General features: G+C 42.4%; 1 protein-coding gene across 1 annotated transcript in view; it reads left to right on the top strand.

The window, feature by feature from the left end:
- The window catches only part of SYN3 (synapsin III), a 486,671-nt gene extending 474,648 nt beyond the window's left edge, over positions 1-12,023 (top strand). The window contains exons 13-14 of the mRNA XM_089680647.1: positions 5,224-5,524; positions 7,417-12,023. Coding sequence (XP_089536773.1) covers positions 5,224-5,524; positions 7,417-7,549 — 434 coding nt within the window. The 3' untranslated portion in view covers positions 7,550-12,023. The remainder of the gene's footprint in view (positions 1-5,223; positions 5,525-7,416) is intronic.

Below are 12,023 nucleotides of genomic sequence, written 5' to 3'. Positions count from 1 at the left end.
TTTAGCAAAGATATGTAGCAGAATACAATTAAATTTTTTTTACTGGACATGTTTAATAGCAACAAGTCAAAAATATTGTTTTTTTTTTTTGTCAAAATTGTCGGTCTTTTTTTTTGCGCAAAAAATAAAAAATGCACAGGCAATCAAATACCACCAAAAGAAAGCTCAATTCGTGGGGAAAAAGGATGTAAATTTGATTTGGGTGCAGTATTGCATGACCGCGCAATTATCAGTTGAAATAACGCAGCGCCGTAACGCAAAAAATGTCCTGGTCAGGAAGGGGGGTAAATCCTCAGGAGGGCAAGTGGTTAAATAAAGGTAACCTTGTTTTTCTGAACTTGCATTTAAATGAATTGACCCTTCCAAATGCAAGCAATACACAGAAACCACAATTGTATTGGGGGAATACAGAAAGATAATATTCTGACAATTAGTGAAGAAAAAAAATGGGACTCTGTTGACATCTGCTGGATGAGGCTGGTACCAATGCACACTGGTCCATAAGCACTGATTTTAAATGATAAATTCACTTTAAAAGAAAAAAAATGCACATATTATTGCAGGTAAAAAAAAAGTGCATTTACTGTTTTTTGTAGGAGCCTGGAAAGCATTACACCCACGATCTGCAGATCGCAGGTACCATGCAGGACTCCTATAGAATGTCAGTGTAAGCTGTCTGACCATTGTACGGAGAGAAAGGGGGGTGCGGGGGCCGCTGCTATGGTGACATGTTATATGTTACACCTTGAATATGGGTGTAAGACTAGGTTCACACCTATGCAGTTTGCATTTGATTCGTTTCTGCAGTGCTTTTTCCGATACGTTTTGCATTTTTGCAGATGCGTTTTTGACGCATTTTGCATTTGTATGGGGGTTTTTTTGCCAACTTGTTGCTGGGCAGCATAAAACGGAAAACTCATCAAAAATGCATTTATAAAAAATGCACTGCATGCATTTCTGCAGTGTCTCCATTGAAGTCTATTGAACCAAAAAACGCATTGGGTGGAGATGTGAACATGTCCCATAGGAAAGCAAGTTAAATGGACTGTAGTGTGTTTCTGCAAAATGCTTAGGTGTGAACCTAGACTAACATGTTACGAAGGTGAACGTATCCTTTAACCACCTTCCGCCTGCCCTATAGTACAATGATGGGCGCAAGGTGGTTCTCTCGTTCTGATAGGACATCATATGACGTCCTACCATTCTCACTGTGCATGCGTGGCTCAGGGAGCGAGCAGCGCGGCGATCGCCGGTCCGCTGTGTCCGATCACGGAAAGAGACGAAGATGTGCCGAAGGTGTCCAATCACAGCTGATCACATGTAAACACGGAAATGACGGTTATCGGCATTTCTCTCCTCTCGAGCTGTCACGCTGACAGCTCGAGAGGAGAGGAGAGCCGGTAATCGGCTTTCCACGGAGGGGACATGTACACTGATCATCAGGGCACTGATGATCAGTGTGCCCTGATGATCAGTGTGGCCCCAGCAGTGCCACCTGTCAGTGCTCACCAGTTCCACGTGCCAGTGCCCATCAGTGCCACGTGCCAGTGCCCATCAGTACCACATCAATGCCACATATCAGTGCATACCAGTGCACATCAATGCCACATATCAGTGCCCATCTGAGCTGCCTTTCAATGTCACCCATCAGTGCCAGTCAGTGCCACCTATCAATGCCTATCAGTGCCACCTATCAGTGCCGCCTAACAGTGCCGCCTATCAGTGCCAGTCAGTGCCGCCTATCAGTGCCAGTCAGTGCCGCCTATCAGTGTCATGTATCAGTGCTGCCTTTCAGTGCCCATCATGGATGCCTGTCAATGCCCATCAGTGCAACCTACCAGTGCCTCCTCATCAGTGCCCATCAGTGCCACCTATCAGTGTCCATCAGTGCAGCCTATCAGTGCCCATCACTGCAGCCTCATTAGCGCACATCATGAAGGAGAAAAATCACTTATTTACAAAATTGTATAACAAAAACTAAGAAAAAATGTGTTTTTTTTCAAAATTTTCAGTGGTTTTTGGTTTGTTTAAGAAAAAATAAAAATCCCAGAGGTGATTAAATACCACCAAAATAAAGCTCTATCTGTCTCAAAAAAATGCTAAACATGTCATATGGGTACAATGTTGCATGACTGCGCAATTGTCATTCAAAGTGTGACAGCGCTGAAAGCTGGAAATTGGCCTGGGCAGGAAGGGGGTATAAGTGCCCTCTAGGCTAGTGGTTAAACATGTCACAACGTAAACAATGAACTTTAGCCAGAAAATTCAGTCCTCCTACATCACTTCAGGCTGTCCTCTTTTGCAGGTAAAGCTATGTAAAACATTAAAAATAGATGTCTATACTGTTTAGAATCCAGTAATACACTGTCTCTGCCTGCTCTGCACATGCTCAGTTGCTTTCTTTTTTTAGGAACTGTGCCAAAAATCAGAGCACCAGAGGCCAATCTGCTGACAGCCTAAAAATTTACTGCTGCTCAGGGGCTCTGGGCTTCAGTAAAACAGCAGCCTATGGCAAAAAGAAACAGGAACAATGCTGGAGGCAATTTACAGGCACGCACTAATTTTGGTATCATATTTATTAATGTGGAATGTATGTTCCTTGTTAACCACTTGCCTACCAGGCACTTATACCCCCTTTCTTACCAGGCCAATTTTCAGCTTTCAGCGCTGCCGCACTTTGATTGACAATTGCGCGGTCATGCAACATTGTACCCATATGAAATTTTGATCATTTTTTTCTCACAAATAGAGCTTTCTTTTGGTGGTATTTAATCGCCACTGGGCGCTTTACTTTTTGCGCTATAAATTGAAAAAAAAGTGCAAAAAATTTGAAAAAAAAAAAAGTTTATTTGTTTCTTTTATAAAATTTTTCAAACAGGTATTTTTTCTCCTTCACTGATTTGCGTTGATGAGGCGGCACTGATGGGCACTGATAGGCGGCACTGATAGGCAGCACTAAAGGGCACTGATAGGCAGTACTAATGAGGTGGCACGGATAGGCGGCACTGATAGACAGCACTAATTAGGGGTCACGGATAGGCGGCACTGATATGCAGCACTGATAGGCGGCACTGATAGGTGACACTGATGATGGGTACTGATAGACGGCACTGACTGGCATCACTTCTGGGCACTGACTGGCGGCACTGACTGGCACAACCCCTGGGCACTGACTGGTGGCACTGACTGGCAGCACTGGTGGGTGGCACTGGTGGGTGGCACTGGTGGACAGCACTGGTGGGTGGGCACAGGTGGGTGGCACTGGTGGGTGGCACTGGTGGGCACAGGTGGGTGGCCACAGGTGGGTGGCACTGCTGGGCACATGTAGGTGGCACTGCAGAGTGGCACAGGTGGGGGCACTGCTGGGCACAGGTGGGGGCACTGCTGGGAATGGGTGGGCGGGGCTAGTGGGCGCACTGCTGATCGGAACTTGCGGGGGTCACTGCTGGGCACCGATCATCAGGGCACTGATCATCAGTGCCCTGATGATCGGTGCCGATCCCCGCTCTGACAACTGCCGGTTCTCGGCAGTACTTTCCTCACGATCTGATAGCGTGAGGAAAGTGCAGCCGAGAACCGGCACTTGCATTTTCCTGTGATCAGCGTGTCATTGGACACCGCTGATCACGTGGTAAAAGGCCGGTGGGATCGGCCTTTCACCACATCACGTGATCAGCTGTGTCCGTAGGACACAGCGATCACGGAGATCGCCGGGTGCGCGCCCCCTGGGGCGCGCAGGAGAGCGCGTTCTGGGAGGACGTCATATGACGTCCACTCAGAACTGGCCGGCCGCGGTGAAGCCGTCTTTCGGCTATGCGCGGTCGGCAAGTGGTTAAAGAACATTATTTCTGATCAAGTTGTTAAGGGTAAAGTTCTGCTTTACAGATATTAACTATGTGCTGTATGTACCATACCAGGCTTATGACATGGGAAGCTGAAAATGACTAGATACTGCTACTCCAGCTTCTGAGTCCCACGCCGCGGCTGCCTTACTGCATTGTTATCCGAACTATCATGACAATATTACTATGATCATTTTATGAGGTTGATATTTATATGTTTGATGGCCATGATACGAATACCATTAAGATATTTATTTACATTCATGTTCAGGTCATCTATTATTTCTGTTTGATCAATGACATGGACTGTATGTGTTCACCTCCACATGCTATTAATTAGTTTGATTAAGTTAATACCACCCTCTGTATTGAGGGGTTTCATGTTATATATACTTGGATTAGAATTTATTTTTTGTACGCTGTGAGAAAGTGTTTGGCCAAAATGTGTTAGCATTTATGGATTCTGTATTTCCTACTGTGTGCCAATAAAGATTCTATATGAAGAAGTGACCGAGTTATCAGGTATATTCCTACATATTCTGAAGTGAACGTCCTAGCCTGAGCACCGGCTTTCCGCTCTCATTTCTTTCATACAGACGTAGAGCTTGGGTGAGTTTTCTTGGCATTCAGAGAATGCTTAGCATTTTCTGAATGAATGCAAAGCATTCTGTTATTGGATGAGGTGGAGCGTGACTTCACTGCCCCACCTCTTCACCTTGTCTATTCAGGGAATGCTTTGCATTCATTCAGATAATGCAAAGCATTCTGTGAATGGCACCTGTTTTGAGCATCTGACCTCCTGAGTTCAGAAAGCAGCAGGCCAGAAATAGGTGATCACTGGAGTAGCGGTGTGTACTTCAGTGATTTCCAGCTTCCAAGGTCGTCGGCCAGGTGCGGTATAAACATAGCTAGATTGGTCCAAGATGTGACTATGTATAAAATATCAAGACCTGGATTTCCTCTTTAAAGAGGATCAGTCCGCCAGCTGCATAATGTACACCCTCCACAGAAAGCCCAACGTTGGCTCTCCTATTTTTTTTATTATTATTATTATACAGTATTTATAAAGCGCCAATAGTTCACTCAGCGCTGTACATTACAAAGGGGGACAGAACATGTGACAGAACAATACCAATACAATGCAAAACATGAGGGGATCGAGGGCCCTGCTCTTTCGAGCTTACTATTGGTGTCAATGGAGCTTATGTACATACCTGTGTGCTGGAGGGCAGCTGGAAACAATATTGAAAGTAAGTACTACCCGGCACAGCAGCAAGCCAGGCAGTGTAGAGTAGAACTGCATATGAATTTCATTTTTTTTTTTCATTATAGTATATTTCAATTGTTAAACACTGTGCGGTTTTCTATTTATTTTGGAAAGGTGGAGCCCGGCCAGGACAAGGACCAGCACCTCCCAGGACAGGGGCCCCAACTCAGCCAAGGCTTTCTCCACAAGGACAGCAGCCTCAGACGTCCCAGCCTAGTTCCCCACAGCCACAAAGATCTCCAAATTCCCCTCAGCTGCCCAGACCAGCCAGTGGAACCCCTCCGGGACAGGCACCCAAACCTGCCTCCACCTCTCCACAGCAGCCCAGACCCCCTACTCAGGGGCAGCCACAGCCCCAACAGGGGCAGATGGGAACAGCTGTCAAATCTCAGCCATCTCCTCACCCACACCTAAAGTAAGTATTATTTTGCAGTGTGCCAATATACAAAGATCACTAGAATTTTACAAAATATTAAAGTAGATGTAATTCCAAACACTAAAATCTCATTTAAAGGATAAGTTCACCTTTGGAACACGTTACATGTTCTACCCGTTTTTTGGGAGGAACATGTTACCATAGCCGCAGCAGCACTCGCTGCCCGCCTCCCTCTGACAGATAGTACGGGAGTGACACACAATCCTGCCACACTGCTCAGGGGCGTGGCTTGTAGTTTAGTTTTTGGAGAGAACTTCAAGATTACATTCAGTCTGGCTTATTGCAGAATAGGAGGGTTGAGCTTCATGTTGAATTACACGCAGAGCAATGCGTAGTGCAGACAGGACAGGAAGTGAGGAAAAATCATCAAAAGCAATACAAACAGATCCTATGGTGGAAACGGCTGTCTATGAGGACCTGGTAATTGGAGAGTGCCCAGGAGTATTGGGGTCACTGGCTTACCCAAGGTCTTACTGGTGACGTGGCAATTTCTACAAATACGTGGGCTTCCCACAAAGCAAGCTGGCCCTTGTGGTCAATGTATGGAGGTGAGGAGGCACTTTGGCCACTTATGGATATCACTATACAGTGTGTGACACCATTACCACCCCACGATTTTACCGATTGAATCCACAAGCGGTTTATTTGCATTTTGCACAATACAAGCTGTTCCAATGGACTTTCAGCTGGCATAAATTGTATATATGTTGGACACTTGTACTTATATACCAGTTGAATTCCCCTATAGGGAATCACCTATCTCACAGTTATTTGGTCCCCCGCATTGGGGATATTTATCTTGGGGGGTCATTTGTGTAGTTTGTGACTGCTCACTTATTTATGGTTTATTTATGTTTTTATGCCATCATGTGCTATTGATGTTTTTGTTTAGTTTATATTTAGTGCTACACCATTGTTTTTAGATATATATTTTACTTTGTGGTTGAAGGAGGGTGTGAGCCGCTTAGGGTAGAGAACATCCATTTCAAGCACAGGAGGTCTTTCATTATTATCTAGTACGGGAGAGAAGTTTCCCTTTACGATCTGTCAGATTTGAAAACAGCGCAGCCGTACGGGGCTCCATCCACATGGTCGCGTCATTCATTCACAGAGTTCTTTGAATGAGTGCCTACAAGTCCCGGCAGCCTTAGCGGCTATCGGTTTGTAGTTTTCGATGCACTACCAAGGTGCTGTGGAGTTCCATGGTAGTTCATTCAAGCTTCCTGTCAGAATATCTGCTTGACTATACATCCCGTACAGCAAGCAGATATTCTGACAGGTCGGCAGGAGACCTGCATGGGATCAGCGATCTTCTGATTGCTGGTGCAATGCTTTAAAGGCTCCTTTGGACAAAAAATAACTGCACATTTTTTTTTTACCTGCACAAAAATATGCATTTATTATTTTTGTCCAAAAGGTGAACTTATCCTTTAAGATTTAATATATTAATGCAATTTTAAAAGCTATTTTGTACTTCTTAAAATCTGCAGCTTTCATTAAAAATGACTCCATGATCTTTCCATGACAGTCCCTGTTCAGGCACTTCCTATTTGGGGGGACACCTGGCTCTAAAGTGAGCATTCCTAGTGGAGAATATAGGCCTCCATGTCGACATACATTCCGACAAGCAGTAGACCAGTTCAATAAATATACTGCTGAAGTTAGTGCATGTAGACAGGAAGTGGCTGAAAAAAGGATGAGGATGAGGTCAACTATACTGACATATAGAAAGGATGAAAGTAAAAAAGAAAAGGTAAACACTGTATTTTTGTGACAAAAATGGCAATTGGTTAATACAGCACACACAGCAAATTAAATAATCACTCAGTTCAGGTTAACATCTAGTTTAACACTTTGATTTTGCTTTTCAGCAAATCCCAGTCACTGACCAACAATTTCAATATCTCTGATCCCTCTCAAAGAAGTTCTGGTAATGAGGATGAAGCAAAAGCTGAAACCATTCGAAACTTGAGGAAATCTTTTGCCAGCCTGTTCTCTGACTAATCTGCAGTTCTTTAAGTCTTCAGTGAGGTATATGCAGTCCAACATCACCCAATTTTACAGATAAAAACCAGTGATCCTTTCAATCACACCTCCTATGATAGGAACACATTGAAACATCTGATCCCATCGCTTTGGAAATCTCAGATCTTCTGTTCAAGAATTGTATCAACCGCTGTTGTAAGGCAATGACAGACTGGGCTAACTGAATTTTAGAAGCTTACCACTGACATCTATGGATGCTTTCCAAATGTTCCTAACCAGCTGGATATAGAAAACATGACATTGTTCAACTGCTGGGATTCCTATCCAGATAGCCAGACTCCCAGATGTCTGCTTCCGTGGTGTCCCTTTGTGTACATAGTTAAGAAAGCATGAAAATGTGATCCAAGTTTCCCTACCCATGGTACTCAACTTTCAGGAAGTCAGAATATTGGTCAAGGTCAGGGTGATATATAAAATGCTCTTCAGGCACTAGAGGTGATCTTCATCATTGATGTGTTGGAGCTACATGTAGTTCTGCTTAATATGTATCTAAAGTCAAAACAATTTTGAAGTATGGATGGATTCAACATCTGTTTTATTGCTGTCCATGAATCTGCTGTGGTTAGAATTACCCCTCACTATTTTTCCTTGTGATCATTTTCATAATGACAGAAAGTGATGGGAATGCCAAAATTTAACAGTTGTCATCACAACAAGAATAGAGGGGACTGTCTAAGAGGTGATTTCCCCCCTTTTTGGAGAGATTCCCTCTCACTTATTCAGTTTCTATTGTGTCTCTGAGACAGGAAATGAAAGGAAATTTTCCCAAGGGGACACAGGCAGCAAGACAAAACTCACACAGATTCTAACCATTCTCTACTACATCCAGGATATAAAAAAAAGGTTTTGGCTATAGATATACATTAAACAAGCCACAACATGATTGGACCCTTGGATAAGCCTTTCTTCATATACAGGATAAGAAACTCCCCTTTGGTCGTAATTTGGAGCACCCCAAAGAGAACATAAAACAACAAAGTTCTTTCACATCAGAGTCTATGCACCAGACATTAGTCACTCAGTATGGTCCACCAATAAGATCACATGTGCTTCATACACACAGATATTATTACATGGTCTCACAGATAATGTTCGAATGTTCCACAAGCTTGTTCTGTATATGGTCAATGTTAAACCATCCAAAACTATTCTGGTTCAAATCCCACAATGATCTTGGCCTGTATATGACCAACCTCAGGCCATCTCATGCTACCAATGACTTGGGCTTCAACTCCACAGTACGGTGTTTTCTGGTCTTTTATGAATAGTATGCAAAGATCAAGTTAAATGAAGATCATGTCTTGTACAAGTTTAAAGCTGTTTCTGCTGTCCTGTTCTGCTAACGCTTGAAAAACATGTCCTGTTTAATGCTGCCATTGTCTGAGACTTTCAGGCATTACCCCAAGGAAATGCTGCAAGATGCAGATATAGCCATTAGCATCCAGTTCAAAATGTCTCCCGCATCAAACCCACCACTTCACTGTGTTCCTGTCAGCCATCTAGAGGACTCTAGGCTACAACCCTTACATATGCTCTTTTGACATTATATTGTTTGAATTATATGCAACAAGTTGAAGCCATTCCATCATCTACTGCAATTTTGCTTAATTGCACTGTAATACAAGATTCTGTCTTCCTCAGATTGACAGTTGAGTATAGGCTTATGATTATGGTGGTCATTTCTGGGTGCTCAATCCAGTCCCAGAATATAATCGTCTTCCTCAAAAAGTGAAATCTGGACCGATTGTGATGATTGGTTGAATAAGACATCTTGTTATGGCTCTTCAGTAAGACAACAGCAATATCATTGATGTAACCTTTAAAACCATGAAGACCACAAGGGGGATTGGCGTCAAGGCAGATGAAACACAAATAATGTTCTAAGGAGTCAATCCTTGGTTGGCAAGTACTCTGTCCTTTAAAGCAACACACCTTTGTATGCCTACCTATTATGTCATGCCGATCTAGGATTTCAAAACTGTTCCTGGAAATTGAATTGCTTCTGCTCATGTAAATCAAGTCTTACAACTTGAGCTTTAAGAAAAATCTATTGTTCTTCCAGTGCTACCTTGTGTGCAAATATGACAGGTTCTCAGCTATATCAGGGGACTTTATAAATGCTTTTCAGTCTTCAGGCCATCCACAGAGCCATGTTCCCCTATGCACTCATTATAGATAAAGTCAATCTGTGCAGAAGCAGCCGTATTACAGAGAGAAAAACACCTGGGTTTATTTTGATCTAGTTCAAGTTCTATAAAAAACCTGTTACTTTGTAGATTTTTCCTCCTTTTGAGCAGAAATGTTGACTCCTATTGTTTGATTCTGTATTGTGAAGCCACCCTTCCACTGCAGTTGATTGGTAAGGCCAAATCAGGCTCAGAGCCAGCGGTGCTGGAATCAGTAAAACACATTTTTGCAGGCGAGGGTGAGGAATTATGCCGGGGCACAGATTTAATAAGCAGTATAGCCAGTCAAACAGGATGAAAATCTCAGGCTCAGCAATTAAGCCGTATAGTGAAAAGGCCATCAATTTAAATTCATATTGTTTTATTGGAGAATAAAAGGCAACTTCAAGACAGTCTATCAAATTAAGAGAGAAGGCGAAGAGATAAGTGACTGAAGTTGAGTATACCTCCTGGGAGAAAAGTCTCCAAGACTTTTAATCTAAAGACTTGTCACTGCAACAGCATACCACTGAAATCTGAACTCAGATCAAAGGTGTCTCTTGTTGCTCTACCTGCCACCTGTTAAGCTGAACTCTGACTGGAGAAAAAGTAACCCTTGCAGTGTGCCCCATCTGTTGTCTTGTCCAGGGGGTAGGAATAAGGTGAAATACTTGTCTTAATCCGCGCTTTTTATTATTTCCATCCAGAGGAGGGATTTCTCAGCCTCCTGTCTGCATGCCTGAGCTAAGGGTAGATGATTCCAGATAGTAAATGGTACATGAATCATCTGCGCTCCCCAAGCTCTCTCTTTCTTGCAAGACCATTTCCCAAAGTTGCACCTCTTTGCAGCTAAATCAGTGATATCCCTCCAACCTCATAGCATACAATGCTGGACAAGCAGTCCTGCATTTTTTGTGGTGATGCAGAAGATCTGTCCACATCCTAGGAGCATCAGAAATCAACAGCTGGCAGGAAAATAAGGAATAAAAGTATATTATTCATCCTACCTGACATACACCTAGACCAGGGGTAGGCAACCTGCGGTTCTCCAGCTGTTGCAGGACTACAAGTTTCATCATGCCTCTGCAAGTCATAGCTGTAACTGTCAGTTTTGTAATGTTGCAATGCCTCATGGGAATTGTAGTTCCACAACAGCTAGAGAGCCGCAGGTTGCCTTCCCCTGACCTAGACAAACAAGTTGAGACCCACCACAGGGGTAACTTTTATCTCCAGACCAGAGTTTAGCTTAACAGGTGGCTGATACAGCAATAAGGGACAGCTTTGGTCTTTCAGCACTTGAGAAGCCCAGACAGGCAGGCAAGTCCGTCATAATGTATAAAGTATGCACTTAGGGCAACAGCAGCAGAACAACAGTTCTGTTTTAAGTAAACGTGCAGAACGAAAAAATTAGTTTTGTTTCAATTCGTTATTTAAATAATTTAGTTTAATTAGTTTACGGAATTCATTTTCGAATCTGATTCGATTCAATTTGACCAAATTAAGAAAATTTGAATTCGTCATTCTAATTTGAACTGGCATTCGAATTCAAATGTATTCTATTCGAAAGACAGTAATATTCTATTTTTTCTATTCTTTCTATTCTAATCTATTCAATTTCAAATTTATTCTAGTTGCATTTTGGAAGACAGTTATATTATTTCTATTTTTTTAAATTCTATTGTTTTTCTATTCTATTATTTTCTATTCTATTCTTTTATGTTCTATTCTATTACTTTCATATTTGAATTTGAGTCGAATTCAATTTCATTATTTTGGATTCGTTACTATTGTAATTCAGAAATTTGGATACATCTGAGTCTCCAAATAATGAAAAAGTTGTCAGAATTTCGAAATTCACACATCTAGTTTTCAGTACTACAACTGAAGAACCTGGGACAAGAATGTATATGCCATTTACTTAATGAACTCATCTCTTCACTGCTCTAAGCCCTACTTTCTATGTTTCCGTGGAATTATCCCCCTAGATGGAATATAGCAGAGAGATAAAGTCCGTAAGTGCTAGAGTTGTAATACTTCTCCATAAACTGCTATCCGACAGATAGAATCCATTATCGATCTATTGGTTTACATGCAGAATATAAAGCAACAAATAACTTAGACTGAGCAGACAAGAAGTGCACTGAAAACGGTGGTGGCAGAAGATGTGGCAATTAATTCCATTGGTTTACTTCAGGATCATCCTGCTTTATTGTTTTTGTGTATTTGTGTTTATTTATTGACAGCATAAAAAATATAAAGAAAATAAA

The sequence above is a fragment of the Staurois parvus genome, unplaced genomic scaffold (assembly GCF_062004578.1).
Source record: "Staurois parvus isolate SC_StPar_1 unplaced genomic scaffold, SC_StPar_1.0 ptg000249l, whole genome shotgun sequence".
Classification (NCBI taxonomy): Eukaryota; Metazoa; Chordata; class Amphibia; order Anura; family Ranidae; genus Staurois; species Staurois parvus.
The sequence above is the reverse complement of the archived record's forward strand: the minus strand, read 5'-3'. Positions and strand labels throughout refer to the sequence as shown.